The sequence below is a fragment of the Oncorhynchus mykiss genome, chromosome 1, assembly GCF_057628025.1.
Source record: "Oncorhynchus mykiss isolate SJ-2025 chromosome 1, ASM5762802v1, whole genome shotgun sequence".
NCBI lineage: Eukaryota > Metazoa > Chordata > Actinopteri > Salmoniformes > Salmonidae > Oncorhynchus > Oncorhynchus mykiss.
In genome coordinates, this window is record NC_143022.1 from 54547869 (window position 1) to 54573339 (window position 25471).

The window sequence follows — 25471 nt, forward strand, 5'->3', positions numbered from 1 at the left end:
TACTTCATACAATGCTTACTTACGAGCCCCTAACCAACAATGCAGTTATAAAAAATACAGAAAATAAAAATAACAACTAATTAAAGAGCAGCAGTAAAATAACAATGGTGAGACTACAGTGGGGCAAAAAAGTATTTAGTCAGCCACCAATTGTGCAAGTTCTCCCACTTAAAAAGATGAGAGAGGTCTGTAATTTTCATCATAGGTACACTTCAACTATGACAGACAAAAAAAAATCCAGAAAATCACATTGTAGGATTTTTAATGAATTTATTTGCAACGTAAAGGTATGTCTGGATGTAAAGACACATCAGTATGAAGTAATAGCCCTTACCTGAGCCCAAGGCAGAGAGGGAGAGACAGATACAGAGGCCTTAGGGTTCAGAATCCTAACAGGTTTGTTTGGCCAAAAAAGGGTATGTAGTGTGGCCCTTCCTGCTCATGTGACTGCATTGCCCTGTTCAGATCTTGTTCGAACCTTAGACAATGGAACCCCATGAAGGCATGCGCACGCATACGTGCACGTACAGACACACAGGGTTTCATTGACCACATTCCATGAAAAACGTCCACCCTTCGCCTTTTGAGAACATCATTCATCCATTAAAACATTCACAAGCTATTGAATAAAAACACATCCAAAAACAAAACTGACACATTCTTAGCTTTTTACATTTGTTTTATTGATGTAGCGGGGACAAGGAAAATCTTGAATCAAAACCTCTGAACAAGGCAGTTCATTATTATAGACATTAGGACTTACTTTACTTACAATACTCTCCTTTACCTCAAGTTTAAAAGAAAAAGGAGCATTCACAGAGATCGATACCACGTCATACTCAGAATGCCAAAGTGAAACATCAATGAGTAAAGAACTGCATTTTAATTAGATGCCTAGTACAGTATTGTATTTTGGTATACATCAGTAAAGTCAACTCTATATAGACAGATGGGTCTTTACTTTTCCCCTTAACTTGCAATACGGTGCAAATCTCAGCTAATGTTACTCTGTGGGAACATTTCCCATGGTGTTTCAAAATGATGCAAAGAATCCTTTAAAAAATAAAATACAATGAATTACTTGAAAATGTGTAAACAAAAGAGGACATACTTAAGAATCCCCAGAACATTTGACATATTTGGTTTTGAAATGATAGATGCGGTAACGAGGTCAATAGAAGTCGGCCAAAACAATGGAAATGCCATGGAAACGCACGGGGGAAAGAAGCCATGGAGGAAAGATCCCGAATCTCTTTATTGCCCCCAGGAAAATGTGCCTACATTTAGGCTATTGTTTATGTGTTTTTGAAACTATGCTGAGGTAAAAAAAATAAAAAAAATAAAAATGGCGTATAATGCTTGTATTGATGTCAACCCCAATACATATTTATGTCATCATCATCAATCAACTGCATTACAGTTAAAAATGACTGACTACCACCACCGATTTTTCTATGCTAGCTATGCTACCAGCTTTTACGAACGGGTGTCAGCATTTAGCAGTCACTTCTTCTTAAACCTGAAAATGGACTACTTCTAAATGTTATGAAACAGCCAAATATATCCAAATCGAACTTTAGTAACTACATTGTGGACCTGTTACAATACATAAATCATGACAGATTTGGCATTGTTAAGATCAGATTGGGGAGGAAATGGAGCCGACAGAGAGGGCTGCCTCGCTTCTAGCTCTTACAAGCATTTCGCTACACCTGCAATAACATCTGCTAAACACGTGTACGTGACCAATCCAATTTGATTTGAGATTTGTTGAACGTGCGCCAATCCGGTGTCCTTCTTCTATCCCCCAATGGTCTATGTTCCATTGGCCTCTTTACTGCATCTATGCCTCCTCATTGTTTAAAACTTTGGTCTAAAAAAAACTAGTCTCTTTGGCTTAGTTGTGAAAATCTTCATGAAACAATGTGATATGACTCCTGTCTCTTTGGATGATTGTTAACTTCAGTCAAACGGTCACACCTTTCCTGGATAGTCCTTAATTCCAATAGCCTTATTATACATTGAGACATTTAAGCCCAACCAAGGAGTGATTAACCCTCTGATAATCTTGCTACAGTCCTGGGCATCATTTATCCAACGATTTTGAGGGGGTTAGTTTAGCAACCAGTGCTTATTGGGAAATAAGTTGTAGTTCATGGTTTATGTCATTCAATATACATGTATACGGTGTCCATATTAGGACAGCCTCCTCGTGACCATGTGGCAGTCCGAATATTGACATCCATAAACATAAAATAAGTCAAGTATTTAGAGTCTTATCAGCCCAAACCCAGCTAAGCAGGACCAAAGTATCAGTCAACGAAAAGTATATTTGGGAGGAAAAAACAGCTGTGATGCCATAATACTCATTTTGATATTTCCAGAAATGGAATACAAAATGTGAACACATCTCAAAAAAGCTGTGATAGTGGATACTGCTAATTCATAACTAAAAACTAAAATACCCCGTTCGACTGAATAATGTGAATTATGCACTACAATGACACCATCACGTCACCATTACACTGTGAGCAAAGATATCGAAGTGATGAATGTGACAAACATCTATCCTGACATATAGGTAGTACATGTATATAATCAGACTGCCAGCTAATGTCAACCTTATGGAAGCTTTCTTGAAAAATAGAAAAAAATAAAAGTACAACAAAATTCAGTTCAGTATGGCTATTTGAATAGATACCTTATTCAATTCTTAGTGTATCTCTTCAGAAGACGCATTACATTTTGGATAACTTTGAATTTTTTTTTTAAGGTTTCTTATCTGTTCTTTGAATTTCTTTTGTTTATCAATGAAATTAAGTCGAGTCCAAAAAGGTGGGGGTGGGTGAGGGGGATACAATATTTTTCATTACACTAACATAAATTATTTCCAAATTTCATTTTCACAGCATAAATTCTATGAGGATGTACAAGGGATTGTGCAAAGGCTGGAGGGGTTGGAACCGTTTCAGGGAACAGACCGGAAAATAATGACATCTTTCGATGAACAGAATCAGAACCAGGAATTAAAGTGATCTACAGTATACTGTTCTGGAACAGAACCATTATTGTTCAAGCATGGGAACTGTTTAATAATGTTATTTTATACATTCTGGGGATTGTTTTCCAGTCCCACAAAAAACAAAAAACAAAGCACCTCTGCAAAGCCCACACTCAAAAACGTATTCCAGTGCGTGCCTGCCAGCTGAAAATCTTCGCCAGTGTTTATGTGTGTGTAGGCTACATGCCCCTCCCCCTCTGAAGCATAGGCTACTGTAGCCTACTGATGTTACAAGCGTGATTCAGAAATTAAGGAGAGAGATCTTTCAGTAGAGAGGAATGGATTCACTTTTTCATTGCTAGTTAAGGATACTATAGCACACACAAGCTTGTTATCTAGCTAAACAGCTCTAGTCCAACGTTAAGCCAATTCTCGAAAGTTCAAAGACATTCAAAGTTCCTTCATAGAAGCCGCTCCTCCGTAGCTATAATTCTGTGGGTCTAATTCAGAAAATGCATGTCATAACAAGATGCCCAGCACTTCAAGCCAAGCCTCCTCCTCCACCCTCTCTCCCCACCCGCAAAATTGTAGTCGCATCTCGTGACCTACACTTGTCTGTCCAATGCATGTTAACAACTATAGCGTGCCCACTCCATAGCATGCTGCTCTATCCGCAATGATTGGTGAAGTCATATAGAAAAATACATTTTAGAGGTTTAAAAAGGAACAGAAAGGACCGCTATATTTATTTTGGGGGGTTTCGAACAGGTTCAGAACTTGCTGGTCAGAACAGTGGAACGGAACAAAAAAATAATAATGTTTCTGTTCAGAACTGAAAAATAATTTGGGTGCCAACCCCTGCAGGGCTGTTATGGAGATATTTTTGGTTATGAATACACAGAGTAGAGTCTTGTATTTCATCAGTTTGGGCTTCTTCCTCAGGGTTTTTACTTTGGATCATTAGCGTCCCACACCTGCTGAGAGAGATAGGGAGGAAAATATCATTAGTCCTGAGGAAAAGTTGCAAAAAGTCACAAACAAAAAGTCTCAAAAAGTCACAAACAAAAAGTCTCAAAAAGTGGCAAAACGGTGCAAGGAAACAGAGAACAACCAGTACAGCCAAACTCTTAAAAATGTAAGAATCACTAAGAATCACTAAAATAAAGTAGTCAAGTATACTTCTAAGTGAGTCATAGTTATTAAATTCTAACCCAGAGAGAAATATGTATCCACTCCTTCAGAATATGGCATAGCTTATCAAACGTTATTAGGTGTTAGAGACACTGACTGAATAACAAGCAATCTAATTTTAGAGCTGTTCATCAAAATATATATGTGTGTGTGTGTGTGTGTGTGTGTGTGTGTGTGTGTGCACGTACAAACATGTGTGCGTGAATGTGTTCAAGTACAGTGAAGTGTGTGTTTGTGTACAAGCATGCATGTGTGCGTATGTGCGCGCAAGTGAGTTAGTGTATGTGTGTGTGTGCGCGTGTGTGTGCAGTTGTGTATATCAGACCCAGTAGGCGCTACCTTTGTTGACACATATTCTGAGGCCCCCGCAGTGACACTAGTTTTAGTGATTGATAGCTCTAACAATGTAATTTGCCCTTCAGTTCATTCCCAGTGGGCTATTTCAGCTGAAGATCTGCGAAGGTTGTACGGGTAGGGTGACACCCAAGCGAGTGCGGACAGCTTTTCCTTCCCCCAGGGTCTGACTCAGACAGTGGGTGTTTGAGGGATATCCCAGTTTGGGTTAGACTGGGCTCAGGGTGCTACTAATGATACAGTATATACCGTATTGGGGGAACTATAAAAGTAGCACAGTAGTGAGAAAGGTACTTGGGCAGAAATGTGTACTGTATAATCAATATAACTTGTTACCCATAGGAATCATATCTCTTTGATGTGTCAGTATCTACTGTTGCTAGTCTCACTCAACAGCCACTGAGATTACACCGTAAGCAACTACAATTGACCCCGTAAGAGTATAAGCCTTGACAACATTATGGTTGTGTGTAAAAGCCGAGTCAGGGAGGCTACTTTGCAGCTCAAACGGCTGGTAATCCTCCACAGCCCTACGGGCATAATGCAACAGTAGTGTGACAATAGCAGCTGCACTGTGGCATGCGTGGCATCATGCCGACGGTCTGCACAGTATTCGTCAGGTCCAGGTGGCGTGGGGAGACCTACGCAGAGCAGCGGAGGCATCCCACTATATAGGGAATAGGATTCCATTTGGGATGCCTCCGCTGCCCTGCGTTGTTTAACCCCCACGCCACCTAGACCATTTGGGACACAGGACATGACAGGTTCCTTTGCACAGAGAAATAAGGTCAGTGGGAACGGGCCCTTTAAATATAGAACAATAATGCAACGAGGCAATGGAACATGGCCAATATGTCCGTCCAAAGGATTTGATTTATGGTGGCCAGCGAACTCGGGCACAGAGTGGAGGACAGACGTAGGAGTTATGGACACGGCTCCATTGGGGGATGTAAATCAATTCAAGGCTTGTGTGGGTGGGTGTCCTTCATGAGAGGGAAAAGTCTCCGTAGCCTCAGCTTCTTTCGTTCTGTGACGATGTCACTCACAACAGGTTCGGAAAAAGCACGCACGCACACGTTCACATCATGGTGAGAAAACTCACTTACCATTTGTGACAGATTTGTTCTTGCCTCCAACTGTCACCTGTTAACAGAAAACAAGGGGACACAAAGTTACTAAACCATCTAATCTTTGCCAGTGAAATGACTGTATTTCAAGGTGAATTATGTCTTACCAAGGGGAAATCATTATTACGTATTCAAACTTCATATAGTTCAGGGTCATGCATTTGAATATGCTAAACTGACTCACAAGGAGTGTACTCAGGAATGAGAGTGAAGAAAGTGTGACAACGATGTATCAGCAAACCAGAATTGAACATGACTAGGAAACGTTATGCTAGAGTACTGAAATTCCGACAGAAGAACATCCTTTCTTAACATTCCTGGAACTATTTGAGAACATTCCCAATGTCAAACCAGTTGGAGAACATTCCTGGAACATTGCCAAAATTGAAATGAAATGTAACCAAGTTTGAACTTTTAGGAAACATTCTGTTCCAAGTTTTTCGGTCAAGTTCCTTAAATGTGCTGACACTGTTCCAAAGCCAAGAAACTATCCTGCACCATTTCAAGGAAGTTGTGGGAAGGTTGTATGCAAAACAATCATAGGACAACCACGCTTTCACCAAGCTCTATGAAACAAATGGTTCTCAGAACATTATGTGCTAGCTGGGTTTCCTGTAAAGGTGCAGCTGACCCATTATGTGTCATGGCGTTGGTGACGTAGAATACATAGGGGAATAATCACAGCAGGTTAAGATAACTCAGTAGCCTGCTGTTTTGCCATCTCCTATGGTCATTGTTTGGTGTGACAAACAGATCTGGGATCAGGCTAAAGACTAAGTGCCTGGTGGTGTAACGTGCAAAACGTTCCTTTTACTCAATACCATTACCTCTTCTGCTCATCGAGGTTTAAAGGTGCAGTCAATTACGTTGACTGCTTCAAATGGGGAAGAGTAGAATCACAGAATCCGGTGTTATTGTACATCCTAAGAAGTGATTCATCTTTGGCACACTGTACTGTTGCCTAATCACCCTAAACCCAACACTTGTGGAGATCTGAGAGATTGGACAGATGTTGGCAATTTGGCAAAAAATACACCTAGCCTGTTAGAGGGCAAGATGGAGCTATCCCCATACTGTTAACATCAAATCCTCTCCGTTCTCCATGTGTCTGGGGGTAGGGGCTTAGGGGTTGTTTCGGGACAGGGCCATCGTCTGATCTACTAGCTCACCTTAGCAGGGGAGGAGCCCTTTGTTTCCCATAGGCTGCGCTTGTTGCCCACATCAACAGGTTTCAGGTCCTGCAAGAGAACACAGAGCAGAGCGTAACGTGGCGAAGAAGCCATAGTGAGGCTACAGTGCATTTCATCTGAACAAAAAGCATGGATGGAACTACGCTGGATGCTAAGAAGTGCATCAATGGGTGGTGAATGATCACGACTAAATTGCTAATCATGTATTGAGGAACTAAAAATGTACATGTTTCCACCAATGGCGCTTTCAAGAAAGTACTTTTGAAAGATGTCAGATGCATATGGCTAACATGACAAACTGGATCATACTGTACCTTTCCCACAGATAAAATCAATCAGAAGACAGAACAGAAAAGTACAGAAGGAAGGAAAGTTCCAGGGGAGGAAAACTGCAGAGCTAGTCAAGTAGAAGAGAGGAAAATAAAGAAGTTGTTAAACAACAGTAATTGATAGACATTTTCTCAAAACAAATAGCCTGCCTCAAAAGCTAAATGCAAATCTAACCGAAACATTTCATATAACATACAGAAGAGAAGGAGTGCTTTACAACCTCTCCATGAGAGGGAAACCTTGTAGCGTTCATGTAAAAGCAACTTGGCTCTTACAAGTACTTGTGGCCAGAAGGAATGGGACTCAAGATAAAACCTCATAAATGTCAGGTTCGAACAACGTGGCTTGCCAATCAACAGTACGTCTCACATACTGTTCTGCCTGTCTCTAATAGAACTGGTCAAATTAGCCTGCTAGCAAGCTATAAAGAATGGGATGCACTGGCTGTCACAAATGGCCTCAACATGACACTTGATATGGCATTTACTTTAAATATACATCCAATTTAGGATACATGTATCCTACGCATCGGTTATATACGGAAATTATCTAGTTTAACTCTCTAGTTTTAAACTAAATTAGAAATGAAAACAAATCAACTGCAAACGTCGTTTTTTATGAAACTGGTCGTCAACTGAAAACATTTGAGAGACTTTACATTTTTCTATTGGTTCTATACAGAAAGTCACTGTCACCAAGATCTAAAACGTCCCCTCAAGACACTGTTTACACACTTCCATAAACCACACACTCATGTGCCATGGCGTGATGTACGCAAACTTTAATGTTCTCTTATCGTACTCTGTCAGCAGTAAGATAACGTTAAAGTAACTATCCAGCCCAAGCAAGGTGAAATATTGCCTCTGACAGTGGCTGATGTGGAGAGGGCAGAACCAGGGAGGTACACTATATAAACAAATGTATGTGGACACCCCTTAAAATGAGTGGTTTTGGCTATTTCAGCCACACCTGTTGCTGACAGGTGTATAAAATCGAGCACACAGCCATGCAATCTCCACGGACAAACATTGGCAGTATAATGGACTTATTGCAGTGACTTTCAAAGTGTCAACTGCCTCTGGAAGCAACGTCAGCACAATAACTGTTCGTCGGGAGCTTCATGAAATGGGTTTCCATGGCCGAGCAGCCGCACTCAAGCCTAAGATCAAGGCCCTTTCCTGTTTCAGCATGACAATGACCCTGTGCACAAGTCAAGGTCCATACAGAAATGGTTTGTTGAGATCTGTGTGGAAGAACTTGACTGTCCTGCACAGAGCCCTGACCTCAACCCCATCAAACACCTTTGGGATGAATTGGAATGCCGACTGCGAGCCTGGCCTAATCGCCCAACATCAGTGTCTGACCTCACTAATGCTCTTGTGGCTGAATGGAAGCAAATCCCCACAGCAATGTTCCAACATCTAGTGGAAAGCCTTCCCAGAAGAGTGGAGGCTGTTCCAGCAGCAAAAAGGGGACCAACTCCGTATTAATACCCATGATTTTGAATCAGATGTTCGACAAGCAGGTGTCCACATACTTTTGGTCATGTAGTGTATGTTGGCATCCTGCCACCTGGCACACAACTATCGTACTTCTGTTGTTTGTTTGGTATTTTTCTCGCCTGAAATTGAAAGAGAGAGATGCTGCTTATGAACAGGTGACTGGAGACAATAGTTTGGTTAAACAGTACAGATACAACCTACGCAGATCGGTCGAGATTCAGCGGGTCAGACACAAGGCGTATGTGGCAGGGGCTCCTAACGATCACGGATGACGAAAAGAAGGCCAGCCGCATCGCGATCACCAACACCACCCTTACCGGACGAGCTAAACACCTTTTTCTCACGATTCGAGCATAATGGCCCTGAGCTCCCGAGGAGAGACCCTGATGACATGGGCTACATACTCAATGGTATTCAACGAGGACGTATGTAAGTTATTCAAACGTGTTAACCCTCGCAAGGCAATGTGCAGACCAGCTGGCTGTTCTCTGACATTTTCAATGTCTCTGTAGCTCAGGTGGCCACTCAAGATACCCACTATCATCCCAGTGCCCAAGAAAGGGAAGGTAACTGAACTGAATGACAACCCCCATCCTCATCAACGCAGCTGCTGTGGAGACGGTCGATAACTTCAAATTCCTTGGCGTACACATCTCAGAGAAGCTGAAATGGTAAAACCACATGGACACCGTGGTGAAGAATGCCCAGACAGCGCCTCTTCAACCTCAGGATGCTGAAGAAATTTGGCCTGTCCCCGAGGGCTCATTGAGGGTGTACTGTCGGGCTGCATCACAGCCTGGTACGACAACTCCACTGCCGCGGACCGCAAGGTGCTTCAGAGGGTGATATGCACAGCCGAATGCACCCATTGGGTGCCCACTGCCTGCCCTCCAGGACACCTACAACACCAGGTGTATCAGGAAGCCCAAGAAGATCATCAGGGACCCCAGCCACCCAAGCCATGCCCTGTTCTACCCGCTTCCATCACTCAGACACGGGCAGTACAGGAGCATCATGGCGAAAACTGGAAGACTGGCCAATAGTTTCTAACCCCAGACCATTATGCTGCTGAATAGCCACCATTAGTCAGCTACTTGCTCCCCCTCCCCCTGCCACTCCCCCTATTGTTTTATTTGACTTGGTCCCCGCACCCCCTCAATGGTCATTTAGTCTGCCTGCTGCTCCCCCTATGGTCATTGCCCCCCCAACAGTCTTTACTCTGCCTCCACCCTAGTGGATATGTATTTATTCATCACTGCTACAGTTGGTATTATGTATATAATACTATTTGTTTTATTTCACTCAGTCCTGCATGTTGGAGCTAGGAGCCAATGATTTTCGCTGTACCCTGCAGTCACACCTCCAACCAGGCAGTACGTTCGCAGTGCTCCCAGACGATTTGTGTAAAGTGTCTCCACGTCTGACATGGTGCGTATATAAATCCTATTTCAGTGTGTTTCCACTAGTGTAGGTCACAAGTTGAAAGACAAATGGATGATCGTATAGACGTGCACTCATCACGTCGTCCATTTGGGGTCATTAGACTACAGCTAGCCATATTTTCAAGTTAAAGAGCTCAATCGTGTGTTTGTCCTTACGTCAGCCTTCTCAGCTGCGGCTGCAGCTGCCTTGCCAGTGTCTGCTGGGCTCTTGCCCCAGCCTTTGGTCAGTCCAGCCACACCCACTTTAATATCAGCAGCATCCTGGGAAGAAGATGGAGAAGTAGGCCGTCATTCATGACTTACAGTCAGCGATTGTCCTCCTGTCTCCTAATCGCTTCTTATTTTTAAATTTGAGTCATTTAGCAGACGCTTTCATCCAGAGCACCTTACAGGAGCAATTAGGGTTAAGTGCTAAAGGACACATCAACAGATTTTCACCTTGTCAGCTCGGGATTCAAACGAGAGACATTCCACTTACTGGCCCAACTTTCTTAATAGCTAGGCTACCTGCTGCCCTTCTTCTCCCTCTCTCCCTTTCCCTCTCTCAATCCCCATCCCCTCTCCCCCCCCTCCCCCCCCACACACTCTCTCTCTCCTTCATCCATGTCTCCCCGTCCCTCTCCTGACTCCCTCTCCTCTTTCACCTTATTCATAGGCTTGGGACTTTCAGTGGCCCCCCCAACGTTCCCTTTCTCCCACATGCTCTTGATGTTGCGGATGCTTGGTGTCTCTGGCAGGTCTGAGACCGGAGACTTAGGAGACCTCACATCCCGGTTGGTCTATGGAGAGGGATAGGAGACATTTCATTTATACATCTTGGTCATTTAGCAGACGCGCTTATCCAGAGCGGCTTACAGTCAGACATCAAGATAATGCCACTTAAAAATAAATAAATTGAGAAACTGGGAGACAAGTGATTGTGTTTGTATTCAATTTATTTAGTTATTTAACCTTTATTTACCATACAAGTCAGATGAGAGCCACTTCTCAATTCACAATGATGACTACAAATGGGCAAAAAGGTCCTCAACAAGACACAATCACCTAATTTCTGCCTCCTAGCTTTTTATTGGATTTCTGTACTCATTCTGTCATCTTATGACATGATGAGTCGGCCTCACGATGCCCTGGAACACTATGCATTTAGGATGTGTCTATGCCTTACCTGAACTGCAGCAGTGTATAGGTCCAGTCTGTTGCCTATCTTGGAGACAATAGGAGCATGTGATGTCTTACAGCTGTAGGAGCGAGAACACACAAACCGTGAGTACAATGCAGTACACTCTAGACTGAAGGTTTACATGAAACCATAGTATACCATAGTAGAAGTAAAAGGCAAGGAATGCTCACCCTTTCTGGGCTCTCTGGTTCAGGAATTCTGCTCTCTCCCCAATCTAAAAACACAGAGAATAGACTAACTTGATTACACTTGTAAACACATTGTTGACATGCAACACACAGCTGATGCAATTGTCTGCTGCTCTCTCTCTCTCCCTCTCTTTCTCCTCCTCGGTCCCTCTCTTTCCATTTCGTCTTTTCTCCCTTTAGACTAAAATTCGTACCATTCTTGGGCAGTTAGTTCTGTGAGATCTGAACAAAGTTAACCCAATGGTGATGACTCAGTGTTGTGTTGAGGAGTCAGAGACTATATTTTCTGGCTCTGTGAGACTATACTGTCACAGAGCCAGTATAAGCAGGGTCCTGTCAGCTCCTGAGCCCCGGGCCGGGAACCCAGAGCTGCTGTTTATGATAAATGACAAGTCCATAACGAGTGTGCGCACAAACGCATGCAAGCCATACACTCAGGCACACACACACACACACACACACACACACACACACACACACACACACACACACACACACACACACACACACACACACACACACACACAGCTAGCTGTGGATGCTCCCAAAATACTTGTCACAATAAATTCCTCTCAGTCCTATACCTCCTCTAAACACCCATATTTGAGCACAGTTGTGAAACCAGCAGAAAAATCCCTGTTCTGCACTTGTCATGGAGAATTTCTGTTTTTATGAAAAGCTGTCTATCATTCAGAGGAAATAGAAACAGGCTTAACAATTAAAGAGACAGCAGCATGTTTCAAACTTGGAAACACATAGCAGTTTCCCATGTTTGTATGAGAATAATTCTGTGGATCTTTACTCAAGGTGTTGCATTGTTTATAGGAAGACATTGCACATCAATATGGACGCAATATCTATAGGCGATAGCTTTTGTTAATCGTCAATGGATCTCTCTCAGTTACTGTAATGATGTCATCTGTAGCAGAAGCCTATAGGGCCTCACCTTGCCCTTGGGCGTGACACCCAATGTGAAGGGTTTCTTGTCTCCGTCACCCGATTCCTCGATCATCTGTTTCTTCTTCTCTGCAGCGTCTTTTCGTCTTTGCTCTATCTCTTCCTTCAACCTCTTCCTCTCCTCCTGTTAGAACCAGAGCAATAGCCCATTTTACCATCATTGTTATCGTTAGGGTTAAGGTTAAGCCGGAATGAAGACATGAAGCTAAGGTTAGGGTTATTCACTAGGCACGAAATGGAAGAAAATGGTCTGAAATGGGGTGAAAACATGTTTTAAAAATATCTATATTTTAGCTGTTCAATAAAGCAGGTAGTGATTCAAAAGAGAGTCAATGCAGGTAGTCCGGGTAGCTGTTTGGGTAACTATTTAACTGACTATTTAGCAGTCTTATGGCTTGGTGGTAGAAGCTGTTCAGGGTCCTGTTGGTTTCCTGTTGGTGCTCTGCTTGCCATGCGGTAGCAGAGAGAACAGCCTATGACTTGGGAGGCTATGACTTGGCCCCAGTGATGTACTGGGCCGTTCGCACGACCCTCTGTAGCGCCTTGCGGTCATATACCAACCAGTTGCCTTTTTGAGGATCTGAGGGCCCATACCAAATCTTTTCAGCCTCCTTAGTGGGAAGAGTCATTGTTGTGCCTTCCTGAATGTGTTGGTGTGTATTGACCATGTTAATTAAATAGTTCTGTGGACACTGAGGAATTTGAAGCTCTCAATCCCCTCTACTACAGCCACGTCGATGTGGATGGGGGCGTGCTCAGCCCTCCCATTTCCTGCAGTCCACAATCAGATCCTTTGTCTTGCTGACGCTGAGGGAAAGGTTGCTGTCATGGCACCACAGTGCCAGGTCACCGATCTCCTCCCTATAGGCTGTCTCATGGTTGTTGGTGATCAGGCTTACCAACGTTGTGTTGTCAGCAAACTTAATGATGGTGTTGGAGTCGTACGTGACCACGCAGTCATGGACGAACAGGGAGTACAGGAGGGGACTAAGCACGCACCCCTGATGGGCCCCCATGTTGAGGGTCAGCGTGGCAGATGTGTTGTTGCCTACCCTCACCACCTCATAGTCGTAGCGGGATTTCTTATAAGTGTCCGGATTAATGTCCCGCTCCTTGAAAGTGTCAACTCTAGCCTTTAGCTCAGTGCGGATGTTGCCTGTAATCAATGGCTTCTGGTTGGGATATGTACATACGGTGACTGGTGTGGTGTACTCCTCAATGTTATCAGATGAATCCCGGAATATATTCCAGTCTGTGCTAGCAAAACGGTCCTGTAGCTTAGCATCTGTTTCATTGGACCACTTCCGTATCGCGCACGTCACTAGTACTTCCTGTTTGAGTTTTTACTTGTAAGCAGGAACAGGAGGAGAGAGTTATAGCCAGATTTGCAAAAGGGAGGGCGAGAGAGAACCTCTAATACTTTTTTAACCCGTTTTCTCCCCAATTTCGTGATATCCAATTGGTAGTTACAGTCTTGTCTCATCGCTGCAACACCCGTACGGACTCGGGAGAGGCGAAGGTCGAGAGCCGTGTGTCCTCCGAAACACAACCCAACCAAGCTTGACACAACTCGCAAGCCAGCCGCACCAATGTGTCGGAGGAAACACCGTACGCCTGGCGACCGTGTCAGCGTGCACTGCGCCCGGCCTGCCACAGGAGTTGCTAGTGCACGATAGGACATCCCTGCCGGCCAAATTTTCCCCTAACCCAGAAGACGCTGGGCCAATTGTGCGCTGCCCCATGGATCTCCCGGTCGCAACAGAGCCTGGACTCGAACCCAGAATCTCTAGTGCCTTAGACCACTGCACCACTCGGGAAGTCCTCTAATACTTTTCTGTGTGTCGAGTAAAGGTGATCTAGAATTTTGTCGCCTCTACTTGCACAGGTGACATGCTGATAAAAATGAGGTAAAAGGGATTTCAGTTTCACTGCTTTAAAAACACCGGCCACAGGAAGCGTTGCCTCTGGGTGTGCATTTTCTTGTTTGCTTATGGGCCTATACAGCTTGATGAGTGCGGTCTTAGTGTCAGCATCGGTGTGTGGTGGTAAACAGACAGCTATGAAAAATGTAGATAATAACTCTCTTAGTAAACAGTGTAGTCTCATTGCACACCAGCTGTTGTTAACAAAGAGACACACCTCCCCCCTCATCTTCCTCAAGGCTGCTGACTGGTCTTGACGATGCGTTGAAAAGCCACCGAGATGTATATTATCCATGTCTTTGTTCAGCCACATCTCCAATAATCACAGAATAGTACAGTTCTCCAGGTCCCGTTGATAGGATAGTCTCAAATGGAGCTTGTACAGTTTGTTCTCTAGTGACTGTACTTTCCCAAACAGAATGGAGGGTAAAGGCAGTTTATTTGGTCGCCAACGTAGTCTCGTAAGGATGCCCGGCTCGTCTGCCACTTTTCCGCCGTCGCTTCCTCTTTCGAGTCCCGGGGAATTAGGGCCTGATCAAGTAAACAGAGCATCCAGAACTGTAGACTAGTTGAAGTAGAAATTGTCATCCAAATTGAGATTAGTGATAGCTGTTCTGATCTCCAGAAGCTATTTTCGGAGACATTATGTACAAAATAAGTTAAGATCAGCGTTAAAAACCTCCACAACACAGCAGAATTGGTCAGGAGCCCGTACAACGGCTGCTATCCACTGCAGCGACATTCCACATCTGTCTGTTTGTCCGTCCCCAGTTCCCACCTGTCTGTCTGTCCATCCTTAGCCCCCACCTGTCTGTCTGTCTCTACGTCCCCACCCACCTGCTCCTTGGCCTTCTTTTCAGCCAGCTCTGCCTTCTTCTGCTTCTCTTCCTCCTCAATGACCTTCTTCCTCCCCTCCCTCTTCTTCTTCAGCTCCTCCAGCTCGGCCTCAGACTCCTGCTGTTTCTGCTTCATCTTCTCAAACTCCTCGCTGTCCGCCTCGTCACGACGCCGCTTCAGCTCCTCCAGCTTACGCTCCGCCTCCAGGCGCTCCTGGTCCTCGGTCTCGGCGGAGCGCGCCACACCGCCGTTCTGCTGCTTGGAGAGGGAGGACTCCTTCTGTTCAATAGAGAGCACAGATATATAGGGGTCTATTATGAATCCATTGGTCTATCATTGGAATGAGATTACAATACCCCATCCAACATGCTTCATCTATCTCTATCAATTCACCAATGGGAACCAATTGATGAGTGATGGACCAGTGGATGAGCAACAGACCAGTGGATGAGTTACACACCAATAAAAAGCAGAGATAGATAGAACAGGTAATGAATGCAACAAACGGTGGTAGTATAACAAGGCAACTGTTTTGTCGGGTTGGACAGAAAATGATACTCACTTCATCTTTCCTCACTGATCTTAACTTCGGTTTCTCCAGCTCCACCTTCGCAGCCTCCTGCATCAAAGTCCAACGACGTAGAAACAAAAACAAAGTTATAGAATATAAACAAATGGTGTCCAGCATAATATGGACATTTTTACAATCTATGATTTAGATCATCACCGACATAATATTTCTATTTGAGTCGACATTTCCACTTGATCTTACCCGTTTTTTGGACTTTTCCTCCTTGGTGGGCAGGAACACAGGGAAACATAACAAGGGAAGTCAGATAACTGTGGCATCTATCTACATATGCGAACTGTAGAAGCCAGGCAAATTGCCATACAATGGTGTCCCACTGCAGCCTGCAAGGTGAGAGCAATGCAGATGTACGTTGATGCTGACCACAGACACACACACTGTGACAACACTGTGACATAACTTAGCCTGGTTGCTGATCTGTTTGTGCCAACTTCTATGGCTCAGTTTGGCATGACAATGATCATAGGAATTGGCAGGACAGAACAAACAGATCTGGGACCAGACTAGGACACAACTGCCCAAGTTCTCAATGATGCAAAGCAACACATCTTGACCACTCTGTGATCTGTGACCACACCTTAAAGCATGGGAGAATGTGGATATGGAAGTGGCCCAAACAGTGAAGATGTAAAACGCAGCAAAACCTGGATAACCCAAATATATCCTCCACATGTGTCAATTAAAATATATTGAATATAACTGTATTATTGAGCGTACTGTATTATGACACAGTAGATATATGAGGAACATTGGAGTTATCCAGGATGTGAATCACCCTAAAAGTCACACTGATACCTCAGCTTTCTTTTTTTCCTCTGCTTGCTTAGATTTTTTTACTTTCTCTTCAGCTTCTTTCTTGAGTTTTGCAGCTTTTTCTTCGTTGAGTTTTGCAGCTTTTTCTTTTTCTTCAGCCTCTTTCTTCAGTTTTACAGCTTTTTCTTTTTCTTCAGCCTCTTTCTTCAGTTTTACAGCCTTCTCTTCCTCTTTTTTAAGTTCTGCAGCTTTCTCTTCCTCTTTTTTAAGTTTTGCAGCTTTCTCTTCCTCTTTTTTAAGTTCTGCAGCTTTCTCTTCCTCTTTTTTAAGTTCTGCAGCTTTCTCTTCCTCTTTTTTAAGTTCTGCAGCTTTCTCTTCCTCTTTTTTAAGTTCTGCAGCTTTCTCTTCCTCTTTTTTAAGTTCTGCAGCTTTCTCTTCCTCTTCTTTTTTAAGTTTTGCAGCTTTCTCTTCCTCTTCTTTCTTAGCTATCTCATCAACAGATTTATCCTCTACTGCCATCTTGGGCATAATTGATATTTCAAACCCGCACTCTTGTAGTGGTGCAGCGGGTACAACAAATTCAATAAATTTCTCTTGTACTATTTGTGTTTCTTCAACGTCTTCCTATGAGATAAAGTACATTTTGTGTCAATATAACTTCCTGTAAATACAAAACCTCCCATCCAACATTTATGCCCTTTAACGTTAATCTAGGAAGTCATACTTTACCTCTTTCTTCTCTTCCTCCACCATCTCAGCTTTCTCAGGCTCTGTGACGGGTTCAGGCTCTTCCTCCTTTGGCGTCGCCTCCTCTTCTTTCACCTCCTTCTCCTCCTCTCTACTCCAGGAGTTGGTGGTTACTTCCTCCTGGGCTGGTTTCTCCTCCTTCTCCTCCTCTGTGCCTCGGTGGCGGCCGCTAGGGAAGGTCTCCTCCTGGCTGTTCTCATTACCATCGGTGATGGTTGGGTCGAACTCCTTCTGTCTATCCAGTGCCTCTTTCAACCTCTTCTGTCTGCGTTCCTCCCGCTTGGCCAGGCGGTCCAGGAGTACCACGTCATCCCCATCACCTGCTGAGGAGCTCACCTCTGCACCGGTGGAGGAGGACTCTGTCACACTGTGGAGTGGAGGGGAAAACAGAATGAATTAGTTGTAGACAAGCTATTGGTTAACACTGGAACTTATATTATTGTTACCAGATGGGTTCTTTCTACAGATCAGGGTCTTGTTCAGTAGGGAGAATGGGGTGGTTCTACCTACAATTTGTAGAAGACATTTTGGTTTTCAAGGATTTGTTCATGTTCTGGGTGTCCTGTGTTCTCTACCTGTGAGTGTTGTTGACCTCTGTTGTCACGGTGCTGCTGCTAGACTCCTCCATCTCCGCCTTTTTCATTCGTTCCTCACGAGCGTTTCTCCTACGCTCGCGAGCCACCTCCTCATCATCATCAGTTGTGCTGAAGCCCCTGAAACAAGCCAAGACGTACACATAAATGGGAGATGTTAGCGTACAATTATTACTGCCATACAATTATTACTGCCATACAAATGACTGATATTATCCCAATGACTATTGCATATCATTAGGATTCCCATACATACCAAACCATCACTACAATTATTTTCACCTATAGTGGTTCACCTAACAATTGTAAGAAATCAAGTTTTTGTTTCATCAAGCGTTTTACAGAGGGACATTTATAAGCTTCCGGACATTTATTTCCACCCTGGGGAGTTACTTACATTGTGTCCCAAATGGCACCCTATTCCCTACTAATTCTATATAGGGAATAGGGTCCCATTTGGGATGCAATCTTGGTCTTTAACCAAACATGGAGATAGGGAAGCAGAGAGAAGTGATGTACTGGACTTGGTCTCTGTTACAGTTATCTACATGGGAGGTGAATGTAAATTGTGTGTATATAGGCAGGTACAAACATACAGTATGTTGGGCTGAGAAGAGCCTAATTCCATCTCCGTTCTTTATTCAACACTAAATCTGCCATGTAGTCATGGCCTAATCCTTATGTCCCAAAGTGTGATTATATAGAGTACATACACGTCTTTAAGACACCTTACTGTAGATACAGCCACAGCTTTTAAAAGAGCTGTCTTAAACAGATTCATTTGTAGATGGGTTTACACTACAGACCCTATTGCAAGCATTCACAAAGAAAAAGTTCAGACTGCTCATCCGTCTAACCAACAGTCTCGTACTGCTTTGAGAGAGATGATCCAGCCATAGACCTTACACTGCACAGTAGTGCCGACGGTCTCACAAACTATTCAAAGATGAATTATCAGGTCTCGTCAGTCAAACACGTGACCCTGTACTGATCCACCATGTTGTCTCCCAGTGATCTGACCTCCAGAGCAATTACAGATATGGCGGATGGATGGATGGATGGATGGATGCATAGTGTCGTGGTGGAGGAAGGTCAGACTGATAACACACACAGGTATGTATGTGTTGTGAATCAACACGTCACCGAGATGAAAGAGAGAGAGAATAGGGAGAGCCCCAGAGGGAGCACAATGCTCATCAACTGGACTCCCAGCCAAGATAAAGAGAAACCAAAATCCATATCACGATAACTTCACTGAATTATCATGATAACAATACATTGAATGACACATTAATGTGGACCACATTTCATTTTTTAAATTTTTTATTAACCTTAAAACTACAAAATGTTGTAGCTATCAAGTGGTCCATTAACAATCGCCCATATTAGCATACTTCTAGGCGACGAATATGTAGTGAGGGCCAGCCAACGAGAGCATACAGGTCGCAGTGGTGGGTAGTATATGGGGCTTTGGTAACAAAACGTATGGCACTGTGATAGACTACATCCAGTTTGCTGAGTAGAGTGTTTTGTAAATGACATCGCTGAAGTCAAGGATGGGTAGGATAGTCAGTTTTACGAGGGTATGTTTGGCAGCATGAGTGAAACTAGACATTATTGCCCACAATTTTGGCATGAGATGTTCGACGAGCAGGTGTCCACATACTTTTGGTCATGTTGTGTGTATACACACACTCAATGATTTACAGATGCTGGGGAGGAGAGGAAGTGCGCAGGTTTTCCGAATGACAAAGGTTGCTCTGAACCATCAGTATTTCTCTTCAAGAATACCATCATACTGTACATACTCATGTTGATATGTTACAGATTATAACAATTGGGGAGGGGAAGAGAGGGAGAAAGAGACTCAAGTTGTCAGCTCTGAAATTAAAACAGCAGTCAAAACATCCCAGCGTCTACAACGTGTCCTCGGGCCCAGGCCGTGCTGCAGCGAGGCTCCGTGTGTGTGAGGCTGCACAGGAAATGCAGGGCAGGAGCCGGACTGTGAGAAAACTGCAGGCCCGCCCTTCAGACCACAGTCAGAGCAGGGGCTGATGGGACTTCAGATAATACTGTAGATACCGTACATGCAATGGGCTGTAGTTTCATCCATGAGCAAACAAACAATGCACCGACCGTTGTCTCCTTCATTAAACAGAGAGTGACATACAAAGTGATCACTTCTCACAGCCCCCGGTACCCAACAATACAGATGCTGTCATTTACAGCCTATTCCATTCGACTGTTGACGGAGATGTGAAACTTTTAGATTGATACTCACGCTCCAATTGGGAATACTTGGTCTCTTCTGGACATGTTTTAAACCAAGTCTACAGTATAAAGACAGACTGAAATGTGACAAATCTGTTCTTTATTCTGCAGAGAGGCTGGGATTTTGAAGACATCAATTTCAATGAACTTTTCCTTTTGATCCGTCCAGCACACGCGCAGCACTACAGATGTTTTCACACACCGCGATTGCAGAACCCCACTGCATTATGGTGGCCAAACTCGCAGCTAAACTACTGAATCGCTCTCTTTCCCTGCACCCTTTCTATTCTTTCTCTCTCTCTCTCCCTCTCTCACACACCCACACACTGGCCGTACTTCCTGCTGAGCAATAGAACCATTCCTCTTCGCTGGACGAAAGCCTCTAGATCCAAACTGACATTTAGGCGTGGTCACAGTGGCAGCTTAGATGATGCATTGCAGTAATCCGTGACTTTGTCTGGGAACGATTGTACCCACCCTTAAATTCCACAGACACACGCATGCACGCACACACACACACACACACACACACACACACACACACACACACACACACACACACACACACACACACACGGAGGTCTGAACTCTCCAAACAGCCCAGCCAATCTGTTCACTAATGAATGAGCAAAGCAATCGAGCTCATTAAGCAGTCATCACTTCAGCCTGCCGCTACATCCAAGTCTTCTGTCTGTTTCTGTCTACTGCACAGGGCCTGCTGGGCCAACACATGGATATGCTCAGACAAAGACAGAAACAATTACAGTACATATACTGTGCTTTCACGCATACACTCACACACATGCTTGGATATATTTTTAGACAAAAATGGTTCCAGAAAGGATTCTTTGGCTGTCTCCATAGGAGAACCCTTTTTGGTTCCAGTTTAGAACCCTTTTTGTTCCAGATATAATTATTTTGGGTTCCACGTAGAACGGTTCTACATGGAACTCAAATGGGTTCTACCTGGAACCAAAAGGGGTTCTTCAAAGGGTTCTCCTATGGGGACAGCCGAAGAAACCTTTTAGGTTCTAGATGGTACACTCTTCGGGGGAAAAAAAGGTGCTAACACATCAACACACACACACTGTACACACACTCAAATTGTACAAGCACAACTGGTCATTATCTGTCTACAAGCCCATATATGGCTGCTGGACTATGGGAGGTTCAGGAGGAAGGGAAAGTGCCTCATGACTCTGCACAATGTAAACACTGCATACCAAGGAATCGGCAGTCTCATTCAAACAAACCTCGAATGCTGTCAATTTATTCTCCATAAAACATCCATAATACGACATTCATCAGCATGACAAATCCACTTGTGTTTCTGAATGTTAGATTATAGCAAACGGATATATTCACAGTAAAAAGCAGATTTCCTAAACAATGGAAAGTGTAAAGGAATACATAAGGTTTAATCATAAGCAGAATCGATTGATCGCCTGCCAATGGCGACACAGAACAAGATGGACATCTAGGCAAGCCTGCATCTGTTCAAGTTAGAACGACTTAGAAGCTGATGTAGAGTGATGGTTGCCCATACAAAACAAACAACAGTACCTTATAGCAAGCAACTAAGAGATGAGCAACCCTAAAATCTGAAGAAATGGAAGCCTCTAGGAGCCAAAAACAAACCCACTGCCAAAATAGAACATTTATAGAGTTTGTTTGTTTGTGTGCAGTAAGTCAGTCAGTCAAACAGTCAGGTTTCGAATAGAATTGGACACCACTGAAACTAACAAATCAGATTGATGTCGGGGGATAGGAGACGGGCCCAAAGCTGTCTGGAATGACTTCTCCTGTTATCCTGTGTGTGCATACAAGTGTACCTGCATGACCATAGATACAATAAATGCTTAATGAGGTTTACGAGTAAAAATGCCCAGTGAGAAGTATGAATTTGGCAAAGAGATCAGAGAACTCTTACTGGGTTCAGATGAGGCAATGGGCTTAACTGGAGGAGAGCACACATTTGGGTTTAAAGCTCATCCACTCATCCACCATATTAGATCAAATCACATTTTATTTGTCAAATACTTTGTAAACAACAGGTGTAGACCGTCAGTGAAATGTGTGTGTGTGTAAATGCATGTTTGTGTGTGTGTGTAAATGCATGTTTGTGTGTGTGTAAATGCATGTTTGTGTGTGTGTGTGTGTGTGTGTGTGTGTGTGTGTGTGTGTGTGTGTGTGTGTGTGTGTGTGTGTGTGTGTGTGTGTGTGTAAATGTGTGTGTGTAAATGTGTGTGTGTAAATGCATGTTTGTGTGTGCGTTAGACAGACAGGTCACTCACTTCTCTGCGTCTAGACGCATTTGCTCACGCCTCTGCCTCCTCAATTCCATGCGCTGGTCAAAGTCGTCATCCATGGTGGCCTGGGAGCGTTTCTTCTGTGTTCAGACTGAAAGAAAACAACACAGACTGGTAAAGTTAAACATCATTACACATGTACACAACTTCTATGCTGTAAGTCTCTGTACAGAGGTCAGTATGCTGAAATGAGGACGTGCAAAAAGGTTTTCATTGATGCCGTGAGGGAAAATGCCAAATCTAGCCTCAACACTTTCAATGTTTAACTCCAAATGACATAACCTTTGACCTTACATCAGAAGAACCCTGACAGTGACATCATTGGTGATTAAGTGCCTGTAACTCATTCACATTAAGTAGCATGACACCGTAAAGACCTGCACAAACATTTGGGTGCTTAAAACTGCTGCGGTATAACCAACCCCTGCTTTTCTTACATCAGAGCTCTTAGTTGTCACACCTAAAGCCGCAAGAAATATCAGAAATAAATATATAGAAATAGAAATCAAATAAATAATATGAATAAATAGAAATCTGATGAAATATCATAATCATTATCATCATCATTCCAATCACAATTCTCTGGGACTAACTAGGCTAACTGGGATGGGAAGTCTATCAAACAAAACAGGCACAAAGTAAAGACAAAACACAAGATAAGCTCCCCAGTCAACACAGAAACACACTAACATTCACTGGACATGACTCGAAGTAGGACCACCCAAGAAGCATTCAACACTCAGCATTATGACATTCCCTGGCTCTCTATGGGCTACTGAATAGTAGGGGAAAAAATCCCATAGCTATACAATACCTTAGCTGTAGTGAGTAGCGGACGCTTAGGTTTAGTTCATGGGCAGCACTCCCTCCTCTCTCAGTATATCAACTCCACAGTCTGGTTTATATCTCAGCTCTCTCTGCTACAGCACAAAGAATTCCTGCTTGCTCTTTCAGCAACTATAACTACCAGAAAAGGCAAAGCCTGTCTCTTCCCTCTCTCTCTCTTGCTCAGCCTCCCTCCCTCCTTACTCTCTTGCTTGCTCCCTCCCTTCCTCTCTCTCTGTCTTGCGCAGACTATCTTACTCAAACTATTTTCTCTTGTTTTGCCTTCTCCTTTTCACACGCTCCTGATGTCTCTTCCCCTCTCTCCCTCTAGCTCTCCGTCTATCCCCCTCTTTTTTCTATTTTTTGTTTCCATCTCTGCCTCTCTCTCAACCCCTCTTTCCCTCTACCTTTCTCTCTCGCTCCTTCGCTCACCATTCTCTACCTCCCTCCTACAGTATCTACATTTTCTTTTTAGCCTGCTTGTGTTTACAGAGCTGTCACTGGTTAGCTAAACTCAGCAGTGCTGGTTGGAATAGGGTGCTAAAGGCAGGCAGGCAGCAGCCAAGCAGGCAGCCAAGCAGGAAGGCAAGCAGGCAGGCAGGCTCCTAGATTGTTTCAGAGGCCTTCACTTCCTCTGAGTAGCCAAAACTACCCGGCAACTGATTTTCCAGCCCACAGAGTGGACCAGGGTCGGGGCAGAGACAGGAAAGACACAAACATGCCAAGAAGATACAGTACGGCCCCAGGACAGTACTATACAGGGTTGCAGATTGTATTCCCTCGATTCACTTCCTTCCCTCTCCCTCTGTGCTGCAGAAGCCATTGTCTATGGCATTCACATAATGCCATAATGTCATTATGAGAAAGAAAAACAAACGGAAGTATTTTAGCATTTACAGCCTTGGTTTTGGACTTTTTCAACTCTTCAAAAGTGTGTGGGTATCTATTTTTCTCATCATGAACACACTTATCTTGCCAGAAAGGGGGGAAAAGAGCATCTGAAAATGCATTACATATCGTACACAACAAAAGATATTAAAGGGATAATATTACAATGGGTATCTCTGCCAAAGCATATTTACTAAATATCTATAAAACACTGTTAGTTCATGATAAATACATCTGTACTTAGGATGGTATAGCCTGGCAGGCCAGGGGGTCATTTAGTGAAGTGCAGTCCATTGTGTAACACTGTAAGCCTGTAAAAACCTTACAACTTACAAATGAAAAAACTCTTACTGGCTGGCTGATAGAGCTCCAGGCACAACTCCAACACCCTCATTAAGTTTGTAGATGACACAACAGTGGTAGGCCAGATCACCGACAACGACGAGACAGCCTATAGGGAGGAGGTCAGAGACCTTGCCGTGTGGTGCCAGGACAACAACCTCTCCCTCAACATGATCAAGACAAAGGAGATGATTGTGGAATACAGGAAAATGAGGACCGGGCATTCTCATCGACGGGGCTGCAGTGGAGCAGGTTGAGAGCTTCAAGTTCATTGGTGTCCACATCACCAACAAACTAACATGGTCCAAGCACACCAAGGCAGTCGTGAAGAGGGCATGACAAAACCTATTCCCCCTCAGGAGACTGAAAAGATTTGGCATGGGTCCTCAGATCCTCAAAAGGTTCTACAGCTACACCATCGAGAACATCCTCCTGACTGGTTGCATCACTGCCTGGTATGGCAACTGCTCGGCCTCCGACCGCAAGGCACTACAGAGGGTAGTACGTATGGACCAGTACATCACTGGGGCAAAGCTTCCTGTCATCCAGGACCACTATACCAGGCGGTGTCAGAGGAAGGCCCTAAAAATTGTCAAAGACTCCAGCCACCCTAGTCATAGGATGTTCTCTCTGCTACCGCACGGGCAAGAGGTACCGGAGTGCCAAGTCTAGGTCCAAGAAGCTTCTAAACAGCTTCTACCCCCAAGCCATAAGACTCCTGAACACTCAATCAAATGGCTACCCAGACTATTTGCATTGCCCCCCCCCCCCCCCCCCCCCCCATCTTTTATACCGCTGCTACTCTCTGTTGTAATTATCTATGCATAGTCACTTTAATAACTCTACCTACATGTACATATTACCTCAACTAACCGGTGCCCCCGCACATTGACTCTGGACCAGTACCCCCCTGTATATAGCCCCGCTATTGTT

The 25471-nt window shown here is 43.9% G+C and overlaps 1 protein-coding gene across 16 annotated transcripts in view; it reads right to left on the reverse strand.

Moving 5' to 3' along the window:
• Window positions 1-661: 661 nt before the first annotated feature.
• LOC110524730 (non-muscle caldesmon) overlaps window positions 662-25471 on the reverse strand; it is a 55160-nt gene continuing 30350 nt past the window's right edge. Inside the window, exons 1-17 of one of the 16 annotated variants that reach the window (XM_090233908.1) lie at window positions 23298-23588; window positions 22906-22943; window positions 22469-22574; window positions 17886-18023; window positions 17293-17677; window positions 16606-17187; window positions 15994-16014; window positions 15784-15840; window positions 15222-15500; window positions 12452-12586; window positions 11488-11531; window positions 11303-11375; window positions 10782-10916; window positions 10294-10398; window positions 6843-6911; window positions 5653-5689; window positions 662-3975 (exon numbers count right to left, since the gene is read on the reverse strand). In XM_090233908.1, coding sequence (XP_090090034.1) covers window positions 3962-3975; window positions 5653-5689; window positions 6843-6911; window positions 10294-10398; window positions 10782-10916; window positions 11303-11375; window positions 11488-11531; window positions 12452-12586; window positions 15222-15500; window positions 15784-15840; window positions 15994-16014; window positions 16606-17187; window positions 17293-17677; window positions 17886-18023; window positions 22469-22542 — 2148 coding nt within the window. In that variant the 5' untranslated portion in view covers window positions 22543-22574; window positions 22906-22943; window positions 23298-23588 and the 3' untranslated portion in view covers window positions 662-3961. Of the gene's footprint in view, window positions 3979-5652; window positions 5690-6842; window positions 6912-10293; window positions 10399-10781; window positions 10917-11302; window positions 11376-11487; window positions 11532-12451; window positions 12587-15221; window positions 15501-15783; window positions 15841-15993; window positions 16015-16605; window positions 17188-17292; window positions 17678-17885; window positions 18024-22468; window positions 22575-22905; window positions 22944-23297; window positions 23749-25471 lie in introns of those variants that run through there. The other 15 variants (XM_021604642.3, XM_090233902.1, XM_021604632.3 and 12 more) reach the window with 15 other exon arrangements.